The 18,498-nt window shown below is 35.2% G+C and overlaps 1 protein-coding gene across 1 annotated transcript in view; it reads left to right on the top strand.

Moving 5' to 3' along the window:
* Positions 1-17,999, top strand: part of MDGA2 (MAM domain containing glycosylphosphatidylinositol anchor 2) — a 195,256-nt gene extending 177,257 nt beyond the window's left edge. The window contains exons 7-8 of the mRNA XM_036749708.1: positions 7,695-7,800; positions 17,784-17,999. Of these exons, the coding sequence (XP_036605603.1) occupies positions 7,695-7,800; positions 17,784-17,872 (195 nt within the window). The 3' untranslated portion in view covers positions 17,873-17,999. The remainder of the gene's footprint in view (positions 1-7,694; positions 7,801-17,783) is intronic.
* Positions 18,000-18,498: the final 499 nt, after the last annotated feature.

Below are 18,498 nucleotides of genomic sequence, written 5' to 3'. Positions count from 1 at the left end.
ATGATTGGGATACAGATCTAGTAGTAGTATTGCTGGGTCAAAGGGGATTTGTTCTACAGAAGGATTAAATCATTATACTAATGATTTTTGTGTCCCACTTTTCCCATATCCACTCCACATTTGTCATTTTCCTTTTCTGTCATATTAGCCAATCTGATAAGTATAAGGTGGTACCTAAGAGATGTTTTCTTTTGGATTTCTTTAATCAATACCAATTTAAAGCATTTTTACATGATTCTAAATAGTTTTAATTTTTTCATATGAAAAATGTTTGTTCATATTATTTGACCACTTATCAATTGGGGAATGACTTGCATTCTTATAAATTTGAATCAATTTTCTACATATTTGAGAAATTAAGCCTTTATCAGAGAAACTGTTTTCCCCCTGTGTCATATTCTGCCCCCCTCTCTCTGTCTCTCTTTCTCTCTCTCTACCTTGTTTCTCCTCAAAAGTGTTTTGCTTCTGACCACTGCCTTCTTCAATCCTCCCTCCTTTCTATCAGCCTCCATGACCTCTACTCCTATCCTCTTCTCCTCCTGCTTCCCTGTAGGTTAAGATAGATTTCTATACCCAACCAAATGTGTACACCATTCCTTCCCTTTGATAGTTTGTATAAGAATAAAGTTCAAGCATTATCCACCATCCACATCCTCCCATTTTCCCCTCAATTGTAAAAGTTCCTTTATACTTCTTTTACGTGAGATAATTTACCCCTTTCTATCTCTTCCTTCCCTCTTCTCCCAATGCATTCCTCTTTCTCACCCACTTATTTTATCTTTTAGATGCCATTCCATTGTAGTCAACTCACACTCATGACCTCTATCTATGCATACTCCTTCTAACTTTAATAATGATAAAGTTTTTAACAGTTACAAGTATCATCCTATGTAGGAATGTGAACAGCTTAGCCTTATTCAATTCCTTGTTATTTCTTTTTCGTGTTGTATTGATAATAAAGGTGGGACTTTTTTTTTACTGTTTTCCCTTTTGGAGCTCTGAAGGAATCAAGTGCCTTTGTTTCTTTGATTAAATCTGGGAGTCTTTGATGACCTGCTTAAAAAACAAGAAAGCCTAGTGTACATAGGTTTGGGTTGCATGATTGTGATGCCTGAAGAAGCATCACATGGTTTTGAGTTGCATGGTTGTGATGCCCTTTGACCCTATACAGGGTATATAAACTCATAGGTCAGCTTTTTGTTTGGGGCTCTCCCTCACTGGAATAGTGTTGTGTGATTTGACCAGATGAGACCCTGGGTAGCTGTTGGTAAGGAGCCCCCAGATTCAAAGAAACCCAGATGTTGGTGCTTCTCTGGTAATTATGATGTATTGCTATAGATGATCTGGTTTATGTTATTTTCTCCGTGTGTATAATATATGTTTGTAATTTCTGTTTGCATTCTTTTTGAAGTTCGGGGTATTGGCTTTTCCCCCTGAACTAAGTGAATGATATTTGTACATTTGATTAAAGTGAGATTGTTAACCCCTTAAAGTTGCTTTCCTTTTGTTAACCCCTTAAAGTTGCTTTCCTTACAAAAGCAGATAAAGAAATCATACTGGCAGACTTTCTGTGTGCTGGTGCTGTTGGTTTTATACAGCCACAGTAGCAGAAAGCCACATTGTTGTTACATATGTTTACATTTTTATGCTTCTCTTGAGTCTTGCATTTGAAAGTCAAATTTCCTATTCAACTCTGGTCTTTTCATTCATTTTCTGGAATTTTTGGGAGCCCTCTATTTCATTAAATATCCTTTTTCTCCACTGAAGGATTATACTAAGTTTTGCTGGCTAGGTGATTCTTAGTTGTAATCCTAGCTACTTTGCCCTCCAGAATATCATATTCCAAGTCCTCTGATCCTTTAATATAGAAGCTCCTAAATCTTGTGTTATCCAGAATGTGCCTTTATGATGTATAAATTGTTTCTTTCCATATTCTTCCAATATTTTCTCCTTGACCAGAGTTCTGGAATTCGGAGTTTTCATTTGGGGATCTTTTTCTGTAGGTGATTGGTGGGATTCTTTCAGTTTCTATTCTACCCTCTCAGGTATACGAAGACAGTATCCCTTGACAATTTCTTGAAAGATGATAATGAGGCTCCTTTTTATCATAGCTTTCAGGTGGTTTAATAATTCTTTAATTATTTCTCCTTAATGTATTTTAAGACAATTGTTTTTTTCCCAAAGAGATAGTTCATATTTTCTACTATTTTTTCACTCTTTTTATTTTATTTTACTGTTTATTGATGTCTCATAGAGTCATTAACTTCAACTTGCCCAATTATAATGTTTAAGGCATTATTGTCTTCAGTAAGGCTTTGTACTTCCTTTTCCATTTGATCAATTCCACTTTTTAAGTAACTCTCTTCAGTGGATCTATTTCTGTTTTTCTACTTTTCCAATTCTGCTTTTTAAAGTGGTTATTTTCTTCAATAGATTTTGTGCCTCTTTTGCCATTTGGCCTATTCTTTTTTAAGGTAGTAATTTCTTCAGTATTTTTTTTTGCATCCTTTACCAAGCTGTTGATGCTTTTTCATGATTTTATTGCATCACTCTCACCTTTTTCTGATTTTCCCCTCTACTTCTCTTATTTAATTTCTAAAATCCTCATTGTGCTCTTCCAGGAATTCTTTTTTTTTTGATGTGAGACCAATTCACACCTTTTCTTTGAGACTTTGGATGCAGCAGTTTTTACTTTGTAATCTCCTGATTTTGTGTTTTGATCTTCCCTGTTACCACAGCAACTTTGTATGGTCAGGTTCCTTTTTTGTTTTTGTTTCCTCATTCTCCAAGCCCATTTCTTGACTTTTAACTTTGTATTAAAGTTGAGCTATGCTTTGGGGTAGAGGGGGCTTTTTCCCAAGCTTAATGTTTTTTGAGCTGTTTTCAGAGCTAGTTCTGGGGATCTTTAAGTTTTGTGTTCTTCCCAGTTGGTATGACATAGGGAGGATGTGTTTACTCCTCTCCTTGCCTGTGCTCTGGTATATGAGTGACCATAAGCACTCTTTTCCACACTGGAACTGTGACCAGGGTCCCCACTCCCCTGCAACCACAAGCTCTAGTGTATTAGTCCTCCTCCTTGCCATGCAACCTCAATGCAGGAGCCTAGATCCATGTATGGGCAATGTCCTGCACCCAGTGACAGCAAAAAGACCTTTTTAATCTCCTTCTTAGCAGTTGTGCCTTAGCATCTGTGAGCTGAGAGCCCCAAAAGCTACCATTGTCAATTCAGTTGCCCCCAAAGCCTGCTGCTGTTTTGCCTGTGCTAAACAGAGCTCCACTCTCCCTCTGGTAGCACAACCCTCTCCTCCCAACCTTCTAACATGTCTTGGGCTGGAAAAAATATTTCACCTCATCCTTTTCTGGGTTCTGCTGTTACAGAATTCATTTTAATGCATTACTTTAAAGTTGTTTGGAGACAAATTTGGAAGAACTCAGGAGGCAAGTCTGTGTCTTTTCTCTACCATCTTCACTCTGCATCTAAAGATTATTAAAAGGTGGAAAAGCTAGAAGAAAGACACCTATCAGGATAAAACAACTACAGCAAAAACATATTAAGATATTTCTTCCTAAATGTGCACAAGGAGATAATGATGAAAGCAAAACATAAATAGGATAAACATTGGTGGGGGAATAGGCCTGAACCACATACTAAATTATACAACTTACCCTACCAAATGGCTTCCAGGTGAATTATTGTTTCTTGTAGGACTAATTTGCAGAATGGGAGGCTGCATAAAATGGAGAGGGAAGATCAAATATAGAGGGGGATGGATGATGTACTCTGATCAAGTCAAATTACTCTTGTAATTCCTCAGGAGGAAGAACTCCAGGAGATTTGACTAAGTGGTTAAGGCAGTGATTGAAAAAATCAGGGGGAAGGGGAAATTTTAATTCATTGTTGGGAGGGCATTCCATTGAAGAACACTCAAAGATTCAGAAAAATAAGAACAGTCTGATAAGAAAGGAATTCCTTAGAATAAGCATAATCTACCAGGATTTGGTGGTCAATAATATTACTAGTCTGTGAGTATATTATGCCTCCACTCACGGTATCCTCCCTGAAGAGAAAAAAATCAGACCTCCTGAGGTCAATCAGCATCTAGAAATGTGGGAAATGCTAAAAAGTAAAGCCATACACAAATAAGAATAAAGGACAGGAAAAACATTTATATGTATCAGAATAAAAAACATGAGAGTAGCATTCATTCTATAAGATAAAGCAAAAACAAAAAAACCTCCCACAATATTTAGATAAATAAGGAAACTGCATTTTGCAGAAAGAAACCATTAATTGATATTAATGCTAAATTAATTTCTTCCAAATTTCATGACATTCAAACCAGCAAAGAAATCTTTAATGAGTTGTAAGTATACATCATTACGTAATAATAGTAGGAGCTTTTAATACTTTTCTCTAAATTTTAGACAAATTTAACAATAAAGTAAATGAAAGGGAAAAAATAAAAGTGAAAAACTTCCTGGAAACTTCCAGAGCTAAAAGACTTATGGCATCTGCTAAAGGGCCTGGTAAATAATATATTCCTCAGCACCATGCAGAGCTTCTACAAAAACTTATCACATATTATGGCATAATACCATTGCAAATAAATGTAAAAAGGTAGAGTAAGCATATCCTATGCAGGCCATAATATAACAAAAATAGTAATTTCAGAGCACACACACCAATGGCACATAGACTCAAAAGGAAATTTAATAATGAAATTCCAAATAATGAGCTCGGGGTCAAAGAACAAATCATAAAAATAATTAACAATCCTGTGAAATGAAATTAAAAGGATGAAAATGAGCTAAAATTTCTGGGATTCAATAAATAGAGTTCTCAGGGGAAAATTATATTTCTAAAAGCATACATTAACCAAATGTAAAAGGAGAGAGTTAACAAATATAATATGCATATTTAATATCAGAGGGCAAAACAACAAATCAAACCCAAAATAAGCCAAAAAAGGTGTATTAAAATTTTAAGAAAAATTAAATTGTAAATAAAAGAATATAGAAATGATAAAACTAAAAGTTGCTTCTTTGAAAAAAAACTACTAAAATTGTTATGCCTTTAGCCAATCTGATGTTTAAAGAGGGTATAAAATCATATTAACCAAGTAGGAAAGTAAACAAAGTGAAATTACAGTAAAATCAAAAGAAGTATAGAAAATTATAATAGCCTACTATGTCCAGTTTATTTGCTAATGACATAGCTACTATGACCTATTTAAGAAAATGCTAGGAAATCATCAAAGATTTTAATTAAGACAATTTGTTGCTTTAGCAAAGTTTCAGGCTTCAAGTCAACACATCAAAATAATAGCAGTTCTTTATAACAATCATGAAGTCCAAGAGGTAATAATAGGGAAATCCCATTCAATGTAATGATATGATGCATAAAACATTTGAGAATCAATGTGCCAAAACAGAAAATATTTGTATATATTGAATTACAAGTACCTCAGTGTAATCATTTGGAAAAGAATTTACAATATAAAACTAAAATAACTAAAATGCCCGTACTCTTTGACCCTGAGAATCTACTAGTAGACTAATAAACTGGGGAAGTCACTAATAAAATAAAGTTATCATATATATCATAATATTTATAACAGTACATTTTGTGGTATCAAAAAATGAGAAAAAAGATGTTCACTCATTGTGAAAAGGCTAAAGAAATTGTGGTACATAAATTTAATAAAATGTCATTGTGCTCTAAGAAATGTTGAATATTATGAATAAAGGGAAGACTTAAACTGATGCAGAGTAAATTAAGCAGAAACAAGAAAATAATAACTACAACAATGTAAATGGAAAGAACAAAAACAATAAAACAGTTGAAAGTGAACATAATAAGCAGGACCTCAAAGAATTAATAATATTGGTACAACATTCTTCTTTGCTTTATCTTTCCCTCTTTTGGCAGTTGGGACTATATTTGTCTCATTGAGTATGCTTAGGAGTGTTTTCTTTCTCAGTTTTTGAGAATAATTTGTGTCTTTATTGGTACTAGTTGTTCTTTAAAGATTAGTATAATTTCTTTCTTTGCAGAGGTTGGAACTCCACCAGAGTGGAACATTGCATAAATTTACAAACTTTTTCTACGTATTGATTGGTTCTGTTATTTTTAAATAAATTTTCTTCCTTTAAAAATGCTATTTGTTATATGGAATGACTCTCTGGAAAGAATGAGGGGGAGAAATGTAGGGAGCAATTTAGATGATGTTGAAACCAAATATGTGATTAAAATTTTATTTTAAAGAAAGATCTTTGGTGACTTAAGAGACAGCAGTTTTGGTTGAATTATGGTTTCAAAGCCAGATTGCAGAGAATTTAGAATTTAGTGATTGAAAAGGAAGTAGAGATATTGATTATACTTGGCTTTCAAGGAGTTAAGGGGAAAAGACACATAGGATTTTTGAGAGATAGAGATATATAAGTGTATTTGTAGGCCATGGAGAAGAAGCTAAGAGATAGGGAGAAACTGAAGATTAGAAAGAGAGTAGCAGAGAACCTGCTGACAAATATAGTAAAGTGATATGCAATGCTAAGAAAATCATTGAAATGTATCACAGATACTTATAAAAGTCAACAAGAAGTGCCCTAACAAAGAGAAGAGCCACCTTTTCATGAGAGATGAGGGTAAAGGGGGGGAAAATTGGGAAGACATCCCAGTGATGTGAAGTGAGGAGAGACGAGAAGAGAACTTTTGTCAAATGGCTTCAGTTTTTTTTGTTCAGTGAAGTATGAGTTGACATTCTTAGCTGAAAGGGTTGGGGGAGAGAGCATAGTGGGACCCTTGAAGGGAGATTAAAACTTTTGGATGAGCCATTGCAACAAGTGGGAGGGTGAGTCTATTAGGAATATGTAAAGAGATCACTTTATTGAAATGAGTACCAAGTTAAGATTATATAATATTAATTTGTTGCAAAGGCAGAACAGTGTACACAGTGAAGTCATAATGGCCTGGAAAAGAACCAAGAGACAGTAGGAAATGTAGGCCACAGTAACAAAGACCAGTATTAGGGGTCATAAAGGAGAGAGAAAGATGGAACAAAAGAAGGGTAGAATCAGATAAAGGAATTTCTGAGTTAATGAATTTGGAAATGGAACACTTCCTGGATTAATGCAATCTGGTCAACCAGATATTTTTCTACTTGTGCCAAGATTGTCAACACAACTGCTCTTCTACTTTTCTTCAGGTCTGTATAGAAATTGTAATTTTAGCTATCTATGATTGTAGATATAGCCTAATGTTCCAGGCTAGAGAATCATCTTTGAAATATTATACATTCTAAAATTTCAGAGAAGGAAATATATAAGGTTTTCTTTTTTTTTGGTTGGAAATAAATTCAGAATGTATTTCAGTCTGTAATTCTCAGAAAAAAAATTATCTTCCAATTGTTTTCTTTCCCCAAAAAACAAGATTTTTTTAAATCATAAGATAGGGCTGGAAACCTGGCTTTACTAATAACTGGAGAACTACTTGCATATAGGGGCTAATATTTCTCTTAAGTCCAATAAGAATTGCTTTGAATTTAGGTCCATGGTAACTAATTAATAATTTGTTAAATACCAATAAAAAACTTCCTAAGATTTGACAATTAAGAATTTGCATTCTTAATTTCTATAATAAATTGACTACACAAATCATCCTTGTTTGATTAAGTTCATTTTATTTACTTTTGTAGCTCATCTTTGAAGGTATTCGAGGCCCTGGTATAGAAGGTGATATTGCCATCGATGATATATCAATTTCAGAAGGAGAATGTGCAAAACAAGATCTAACTACAAAGAGTAAGTGGCACTTACACCCAAGGAATTGATTTGAAGATGATATATATATATATATATATATATATACATATATATATATTTATATATATATATATATATATATATGTGTGTGTGTGTGTGTGTGTGTGTGTGTGTGTGTATGTATTTATGTGTACATATATATATATATATAATATACACATGTGTGTATCCATGTATGTACACCATATTTATACCATAATCAGAAATTTTATATTGCTTTAAAATTTGCCTGATTATTTTAATAAATCTGGGAATCAAATGGTTTAAATGTGTACTTTTCTTCTCATAAATAATATTTTATTTTCCCCCAATTACATATAAAAACAATTTTTAAAAATCTTTTTTTTTTATTTTGAGTTCCAAATCCTCTACCTTTCTCCTTCCCTGCCCTTCTCCCTGAAAAAGTAAGCAATATGATATAGTTTATACATATGCAATTCATGTAAAATATATTTCCATAGTCAATATATGGAAGAAAACATGAACCAAAAAAAGATGAAAAGTAGTATGCTTTCATCTGCATTCAGATTCCATCAGTTCTTTCTTTAGAGGTGGATAACAGTTTTAATCATGAGTTAAAGTTATATTTTTAAAGCCAAAATCAATTTGGAGAAGATGGAGAAATGCTTCTTATTGTAGTACCAAATTCTGTTATCAAGAAAAAGCAAAAAAATAGTCTTTTGACTTGGAATTATAGCTCTATTAAATAAATGTTTTAAAAGATTTCAATCATCTAAGCCAAGTGCAACTGAGTTTGGAATAGAATACAAAATTATGAGTCCATAATTGTCTTATTTAACTAATTCATGAATGAAACTATTTGCCCCTATTTAATGATGACTAATCTCTGTATATGCAATACTATTGATAACCTGTGGATGTTTAGATGTTTGAAATAATAATAAGATGTGTTAGAAACATAGGTTCATAGGATTTATATACATATGAATATATATATATACACACATGTATATATTATTTTGAACTGACATATACACACATCAATTTCTTTTTATCATTTCCCAATATATCTCTCCATACTTCTCAAAAAGAGCCATATGTTATATCAAAGAATCCAAAAGGGGGAAGGGAACAGATCAGCAAAACTAACCAATATTTTTTTTAAAAAATTGCCATTATATGGAGATTCTACATCTAGACTTCCCTGCTACTGCAAAGGTCTTAAGATTCAAGCTTGGTCAGTATGATTTCACCACATTCATTTTTATTTTTGCTATAGTTGTTCTTTCCATTTCCCTCATTATGGTCTGATACATTGTTTTTCTTCTTCTGCCTACTTCATTTTGTATTAGTATGAATAACTCTACCCAAACTTCTCTGTATTCTTCATATTCATCATTTCTTACAGTGCAGTAATTTTCAATTATATTCATGTGCCACAATTTGTTTAAACATTTCCAAATCTATAGGCAATTATTTTGTTTCTACTTCTTTGCTACTATAAAAAGTACTGCTTTATATGCTTTGGTGCATATGAGATCTTTCTTTTTATCCTTGACATCCTTGGATTGTATGTTTAGTACTGAGATAACTCAGTCAAAATAATTGGGATAATTCATTTGGATATTTCAATGAATTTCTTAGCATAATCCCATAAATAGCTACACTTCAGGCTAACTTGCTAAATAGATATAACCAGTGATGCTCCATAAACATTTTAATATGTCTATAAAATCACCAAAAAAGTCAATTTAGAATGAGTCAGATGTTCTATCACTCTGGATGTATGACATTAATATCTCCAAGGTGGACAAAATTAATTGAATTGAGAGGGTTCTTTGACACCTTGTTTGCTAAAGGCTGAGATGATCTATGTTATGAACCATTTTGACTAAAAAACTGCAGGCAGTTTTCAACGGTACTGAGAGAAATACTTCAAACAGTACACTGAGCTGAAACTTCATCCTGGGTCAGGTAATTTATTTTTTTCCATTTGAAATTTGATAACTATGACCAGATGAATCAGTCTTTTCCTCTCTGAAATTCTTTCCACTCTTTAGTCTCCTTTGCTGAATCTTCATTCATGTTGTATCCCTTAACTATTGCTCTACCCCAAGGTTCTGTTATGAGTCTTTTTATCTGTTCTCCCCAGGTATTCTCATTTGATGATCTCATCAGGAACCATGGGCTCAATTATCATCTTTTTGCAGATATATATATATAGATATATAGATATATCTATATATATATATATCTATAGATATATAGATATATCTATATATATATCTATAGATATATAGATATATCTATATATATATCTATATATATAGATAGATATAGATATAGATATAGATAGATATTGACATAGATATTGATATAGGTATAGATATCATCCAACCAGAGTCTCTTTCTTGAGCTCTAATACTATCTGGGAATTCCACTGCTTAGTGGACATTTCAACTCAATGTGCAATAAGCATCTTAATCTCAACATTTACAAAAAGAATTCATTATCTTTCTCAAAAACCCTAAACTTTTAACAAAATTCCCTTTTAACATTATGGGCACTGGCAGTCTTCCATCCACCCCAGTTTGAAACCTCAGTGTCATACTTGACTACTGACTCTCACTATTGAGGAAAAAAAACTGTACTTTGAGTTTGGGAAGCAATCATCATAGAATTTGCTGGTAAACTTAAAGCGAGTTAAGTTTCTAGTATTAGTTTATTTTCATTATTAATTAGGTAGTTTACATTATTAAATTAAATAATGAAATCTGAAATTGTCACATATAATCAAATTCACACTTAGAGAAGATCTCATTATGTAAAATGTGGTAACTGGTTCCATTTCAGTGGAAATATGCAGTGAAAATTCAAATAGTTAAACTACTTTAAGAGATTTATTATTCACACTAATTCTAATCTAAAATGGGTAGTTTCCCCATGGCTTTGAAATTTAGAATGACAATCTACAATATTTCCAAACAAAGATAAAATTCCACAGTCAATATTATCAGACATAAGTTCAAAGTTTACTTAGCAACCTCAGAATAACTCCACTTAAATTGTGGGCATAGCTCACAGAATGAAAAATATTAAACTACTTAATGCCTTTTTGACCACTGCCTCTAAGGAATCTCCTTTCCAATTGGTTAAAAATGAGTTTAAGAAGTACTTCCATTAAGTGAAATAATAAAAAAAAACTTCCTCTTCCTAGTATTCTACCCTAATAACTTCAGGGTGGATCCCTTTCTTAGCTGAATAGAATCATGAGTCCTAAGGTGGGTTAGAAACTGGCTTGACATTTGATAAGAACAATATTAAATGATATTGTTTTCTTAGAAATTTAATTAAAAATAATAATAAGGCTTTTTCATTCATGTAAATCTAGAAATGGCTTTATACTAAAGAAATATTTACTCCTTAGTATTTCTAAAAAGGAGGGGGAGAGGAAGCAGGGGTATAGACCTTAGTGTGTTCTCACATCATTCACCAACATATCTGAACCATTGTCAAGTCTTACATATATTTTCACATATCTCGTAATAACACCTCATCAATCCATTCACACAGATCCTACCTAATTTAGATTCTCATTCCTTTTTTCTCCACACAGAAAGAGAACAAGGACTCTAATTCCTACCTCAGATAAGAGAAGAAAGCACTTTCCACTTTACCATGTTACTCTAGGATTTTTCATGTTTATTTCTGTTTAATTAGTCTAGCAACCTATCAATTTGTTAGAAATGGGTTTGTGTTATCTTTCCCTAGAAGTATGACTATAATTAAAGTTGCCTACTGAAAATAATGGTTTAATCCCAGAACTTAGCACAATGCCTGACACATAGTAGGTGCTTAATAAGTAATTTATTAATAGAATGAAATGGAAAATGGCAGCTTTGTGTTATGGAAAGACTAGTACAGTAGATTTGGAGTCAGATGTCTTAGGTTTGAATCTCAATACTGCTGCTTATATGATGTCAGGCAACTCATTTAATTTCTCTGGGCTTCAGTGACCTCATCTATAAAAGAACAATGGGCTAATTAATCTTTAAGATCCATTCTAGCTCTAATCCCTATTTGAGACAATTAGGTACTGTGACAGGTCATCAGGCCATGGGGAAGAGGGGTGAAGGAAAGTTAGGCCTTATGATGTCTTTCAAATTATATCACCTATTATTGCCTAATTTATCTATGCTCTTTAACATTCCCATAGCACCCAACCCTCACCAGCCACCCCAGGAAAGAACAGAAACACCTTTACCCAGCAGCCACCAGGCTAAACTTAACACACTCCAGGTTATAGCCTCTTCCGCAGGGGTTGAGGAAAGACAACCTTCCCTTTCCCCCCAGATATTATTTCAGTAACCCTATGGTGAGCCTTCTTGCCCATCTACCACCCACTATTATCCCTACTGGTTCTCCTGTTATCCCTATAATAACTAATTAATAGCCATTTTCAGAAAAATTGGCCCTCCCAAATCTCATGTTCTCTCATCCTCATCCCCTTCAATGCTACCTCACCCATGTCCCACTCTAACCCTAATGACCCTTCCACTGTACCTTCTGGAATTTCAATTTCATGATGAAACTTCCCTTCATCTTGGACCTCTTTCACATTCTTTCTATATTAGCTCTCTGACACTGGGCTCCACTACAGCACTGCATCCCTACTAATCCTTTCTAGTCTATTTATACCTTGTATACACTGCAGAAGTCTGAACACTCCTTTCCCTCAGGCTTCCAAATTTTCTCTTTAGCCGCTTTACTGAGAAACCTTTCTTCCCTTAAAGTCCACTCAATCAAAATTTACCATCCAATCAAATCTATGGAAATATAGTATACCAACTATCAGGTTATTCTTCCTCTTTTCCTAAAGAGTTCAGAACATGGTTCACATTCTTCTAATTAACTTCAATCAATTGATAAACATTTTTAAAGCACATAGTATATGTCAGGCACACTGCTAAACACTAAACCCTGCCCTCAAAGAGCTTACAATCTGATGGAGTAGACAACATGCAAACAAATATATACAGTACAAACAGAATAAATAGGTACAGAGGGAAAGCACCCAAAATTATGAGGTGTTGGGGAAGGCTTTCTGTAGAAAATGGGATTTTTAATGAGACTTAAAGGAAGGCAAAGAAGTTAGTGGTCAGAGCAGAGGAGGGAGAGCATTAAAGGCAAGAGGAATAGCCAGAGAGAATGCCCAAAGCTGAGGGATGGAGTGTCTTGTTCATGGAACAGCCAGGAGGCCAATAGCAAAGAGTATTGTGAAAGAAATCTAGAAAGGTTGGAGGGGGCTAGGTTATAAAGGGCTTTGAATGCCAAATGGAGCATTTTGTATTTGCTCCTTCAGACAATAGGAAACTGCTAGAGTTTAATAACTAGAATAGTAACATGATTGGACCTAGATTTTAGGGAAATCACTTTAGTAGCTAAATTGGAGAGGGGAGAGACTTAATGTAGGTAGAAATATTAGCAGACTATTGCAATAATCAAGGAATGAAGTTATGAGGATCTGCACTAGAGTGGTGGTAGTATCAGAGAAGAGAAGAGAAGACAAGAGAAGAAAAGAGGGCCTATTTGAAAGAAGTTTCAAAAGGGAGACTGGCCACAACCAAGGTGAGAGATAGCGAGGAATCCAGGATAACTCCTAGGTAGAAAGCCTGAAGGTCGGAGGGGAATGTTGCCATTTACAGTAATAGGGAAGGTAAGAGAAAGGCTTTTTTGGGGGGGAGATAATGAGTTATATTTTTAACATATTGAGTTTATGATGTTTACCGGATATCCAGTTGATTGTGGGAGTGATCCATGGCTGAGGCTTGACTGAGTATAATCCATGATATGAAAAGGATTCAAGAAAGGAAGATAGTATAGAATTGAATTGTTTCACTAAGAAGTCAATATGTGGAGAAGAAGAGAGAGTGGCTAAAGCAGGGGAGATGATGTGGTAGAGAATTGAGGGGTCCAGAGATTGGAGGTCATGGTGCAAATGAAGAGTAGAATTATGTAAGGGAAGGCAGACAGAGAGGTGAAAAGTTAATAGATTTTGATCAGATAAGGGGATTTAATAATTACTGAACATGGAGGTAGCACATTTGTTGGTGATGGCAAGATCAAGGGTACCAACATCTTTGTTTGTGGCTAAGGTAAGGTAAAGGTTTTCTTGCTTCTCTCTCATTTCTCTTCCAATTTTTCCTCTACTTCTCTTACTTCCTTTTCCAAATCCTTTTTTGATCTCTTCTATGGCCTCAGACCAATTCATGTTTTTTCTTGGAGGCTTTTGATGTAGACTCTTTGACTTTATTCACTTCTTCTGGATGTGGGTTTTTATCTTCTTTGTCATCAAAAAAAGATTGTAGAGTCTGAATCTGAGTCTGAGTCTGAGTCCTTTTTTCACTGCCTAGCTGTGTTCCCAGCCAACTACTTGACCTTTGAGCTTTCTGTCAAGGTATGACTGCTTGTAGAGTAGAGAGTGCTTTGTCCCAAGCTTTAGGGGCTGCCCTGCTGTTTTCAGAGCTACTTCTACTCCACTGCAACTGGGAGCTCTGCCATGGCAGCACTCCTCCTCCCCCACGAGCCTCCAACCAAGATTGCAGCCCAGATCCAAGCAGGGCAAAGCAAGCCCTGCACTCCTGCTCCGGTCCGCCCCTTGATTCTTCCCATTGTGTGAGTTAGGGAATCCAGAAGCAGCTGATGCTGGAGCTCCACTGCCACTCCACCTCCTCCACCCCCGGGGCTGGTGGCTGGACTGCTCTCTAACCCTATCTAGCAGTTTACCCACTAACATGCTCCATGGTCTTTGGCGTTTGTGGGTTGAGAAGTCTGGTAACTTCCACAGCTCAATGACTCATGGCCCTAAGATCTGCTCAGGTTGACTCCGGGTCTGGTCTGTCTTGGTGAGTCTCACGCTGGGCTGCTCTCTGCTCCCAGCACCATGTGATAGACCCTTCCCAGTGACCATCCAGGCTATCCTAGGCTGGAGACCTCCTTCCCTCTGCTACTTTGTGGATTCTGCAGCTCTAGAATTTGTTCAGAGCCATTTTTACAGGTGTTTGGAGGAATTTGGGGGAGAACTTAAGCAAGTTCCTTCTTTCCAGATGCCATCTTGGCTCCACCGCCCTGCCCTCTCTTCTTATTCTCCTTACTTTAAAATTTATTATCTTTCATTATCTATTTTCTTATTATCTTTCTTATTTTCTTATTATCTCTCCTCCTTTCCCCCAGTCTCTAACAAGACTAACCCTTGCATATGATCCCCTATATACCTTGCTCCCATCCCTTGTCATCTTCTCTCTCTCTCTCTCTCTCTCTCTCTCTCTCTCTCTCTCTCTCTCTCTTTCTTTCTGTTCTCTGATCCTGTCTTGCCATCTCTGCTTCCTTTTTTTCTTTCAATTTCAACCTCTCCTCATTGCCTTCAAATATGTCCAAGTCCCCCTTATCCTCATTCTTAAAAAAAACTTCTCTACACCCCACTATCGCCAAAAGCTATCATCCTATATCTTTTTTCCCTTTTCTCAGTCAAACTCCTTAAAAAAAAGAACTGTCTACATTCTTTGCCTCCACTTCCTCTCCTGACTCTCATCAACCCTTTGTAATCTGGTTTCCAACCCCATCGCTAAACTAAAATTGCTCTCTCCAAAGTGGCCAGTGATATCTTAATTACAAATTTTGATGGTTTTTTTCTCAGTTATGATCTTTCTTTGCCTATGTGCTACAATTAATTCTGCTGACTAGTCTCTCCTCCTAAATACCTTTTCCTAAATATTCTTCTTCCCTGGCTCATCATCCATATCATCTTCTCAAACTGTGTTCTCCAAGGTGCTGTCCTAGACTTTCTTCTTTTGTCCTTTGACACTCTCCAAAATCTCATCAGCTCTCATGGATTTAACTGTAACATTTATGCACATGACTCACAGCTAGCTAGAGTGACACATGCTATCCAATAGACAGAGAGCTGGACTCAAGAGTACATGAGTCAGACACTTACTAGTTGTGTAATCCTGAGCAAGTCACCTAATCTCTCCAAGCCTGTTTCCTCACTTGTTAAATGAGTATTATAATAACAGCATCTACATTCCAGGATTATTATGAAGATCAAATAAGATAAAATTTACAAAACACTTTGTAAAGCTTAAAGTGGTATATAAATGCAATCATGATTATTAATACATACCCCAGTGTTTCTCCTGAACTATAATCTCTCATTATTAATTGACTATTGACCATTTCCAATGGTATATAATAGAAATATCAAAAACTCAATCTGTCCAAAACCAAATTCATTATCTTGCCTCCCAAACTCTCCTTTATTTCCTCCTAAGCTCTCCCCTATTCCAAACTTCTTTTATTGTCAAAAGCATCCCATCTGTCTGCTCTTTCAGTTTTGTACTCTCAACATTATCCTGGCTTCTTCATTCTCCCTCAATTCATAACCCAATCATTTGACAAACCTTGCTCTTTCTACCTTTACATTTTTTCATCCAGCCCATCTCTGCATTCACATAGCAGTTCAGGCCCTCATCACCTTTCACTTAGATTATTCCAATGGCCTCCTAGTTGTTCTCCCTACTTTGTCTCCCCTTGCACCAGCCCATTCTATTCTGCTGAGAAAACAATTTTCCTTAAATGTAGATCTTAGCTTGTCACTCCCCTGCTCAACCAACTCCAGTATGTCCCTATTTCCTCTAAGATAAAATATAAGCTCCTCTCTCTAACTTTTAAATATCATTGCTACCTGTCTCCAGTCTAACTTTCCAGCTTCAGTGGACATTATTCCCCTTCCTATACTCTCTGTTCCAGCCAAATTGGTCTTTTCTTTGTTCCTTACAAAGTACACTCTCTCTTATCCCCTTAACTTTGCAGTGCCCATCTCCCATACCTCTGCCTCAGGGAGTCATTAAGGTTCAGTTCAAACATGATCTTGTGCATGAAACCTCTCCTGATTCTCCCACACACTAGTGATCTGTCTCCTAAACTACCTTGAATTTAACTTCCTTTTTATGTTTTTCTATTTATTGATATTGTATTTATGTTTCATATGCTTTTACATGTATTTCTCTCCCCAATTAGAATGTAAGCTCATCATGAGTAGAGATTTTTTCATTCTTTGAATATGTGCCTGTATGTAGTAGGTGTTTAATCAATTTTAATCAATTCGTTGATTGATTAGTATAATTGCCTTCACCCAGAAGAGTATGGGATCTGAAGTCTGACAGTTTCCCATAGACAATAAACAGTGACTAATCCTAATATAAATCTTTGATCCACTTTTAAAATAGTTGAGTGCAGAAAGAAGGAAGAAGCATGAACATTTCCCTCTCTGTAACAAACCATCATGGAGTATAGCAAAAGCTATCTTCCTATTAGATGACTTTAAAGTTATTGAAAAAAAATGAAGCCTGAAATTTTCATTTCTGGATCTTTCCCATGACCTAATGTGCTTTCATCTCAGGTAAAACTTCTATCTCTACTTCAGCTCAGTACATGAATATAGACAATTAAATTCTGAACAAACATATAAGATCATGTAAATTTGAACTTATAATTCTCAAATTAGAAATTCTCAAGTTGTCAACTAGTAGATACATTGTTTCGTTTTCCAGAAATATATATATATATATATATATATGATTCATATTTATATGATCTTTTGTGAAATTTTGCTTTGAATGTAATTGTCTAGGCTTATGTATTGAGCTGAAGTAGAGATGAAAGCTGTACTTCAGATGGAAACCAATAAATACAATCCATTTTCATTTCCTTCATCATCTGTCATGGCAAATTACTTCCAGATAAACCTCCCCCTGCGCACGCGTGCACACAGACACAGACACACACACAGACACACACACACACACACACACACACAAAGACATTTTTTATTTAAATGGTCTTTTTCTAGTTTTCATTTTCCTTAGTGCACTAAAATTTTGTGTATATCTCTGAAAAGCTAATTCTCCTTATGTTCTGGTATTTATTTTCTTTATCTTTAGATTCAGTTGATGGCGCTGTTGGCATTTTAGTACATATATGGCTTTTCCCAGCTGTCGTCCTCATCTCTATCTTAAATCCTCGAAGGTGACCTTATTCTGGCAGAGGCTATAAAAGATTCACCAAGCACTGACATGAAGAAAGAGTCTTTGTAAATGGACATTTAAAACAAACTACCAAAGATTCCTCCACTGACTACAGACTCCAAAACAAAACAAAACAGAACAAAACAAAACAAAACAAAACAAAAAATTAGCACTGGGGATAAAAACATCATGGGAGCATAACTTATTCCAAACTACATGTGAAAGGTGATCTTGATACGAATAAAGAAGAGACCTACCTTCAGGGGCTCTCCTGGCTAATAAGAATACAGTTTCATCTGGTTAAACTCTGGGAGAAAAAGAGCTATAGAAAGAAATCCTTGTCAAAGCACAAAGTCATGACTGGTTTTGTTTCAAAAGAATAGTTTGCTTGTTACCTTGGAAACCTAATGGCCTGCCAACAAAAACCTCACAGTAAACAGGGTATGTGAAGAGCTGGCATTTATTTTCCCTTCAAGAAGGTTTTTAGTAGAGAATTAAATAAACATAGGCCCTTTTGCCTTTGGCTGTTACTTTTTCTCGAAAATAATCCTAACTCAGAGCTTTTTAAGACATTCATATCGTCTCCCCATCCTCTTTTCCCCCACCCCCATGGCTAATCTAGATAACTGTA

Source organism: Trichosurus vulpecula, chromosome 3, assembly GCF_011100635.1.
Source record: "Trichosurus vulpecula isolate mTriVul1 chromosome 3, mTriVul1.pri, whole genome shotgun sequence".
Classification (NCBI taxonomy): Eukaryota; Metazoa; Chordata; class Mammalia; order Diprotodontia; family Phalangeridae; genus Trichosurus; species Trichosurus vulpecula.
The sequence above is the reverse complement of the archived record's forward strand: the minus strand, read 5'-3'. Positions and strand labels throughout refer to the sequence as shown.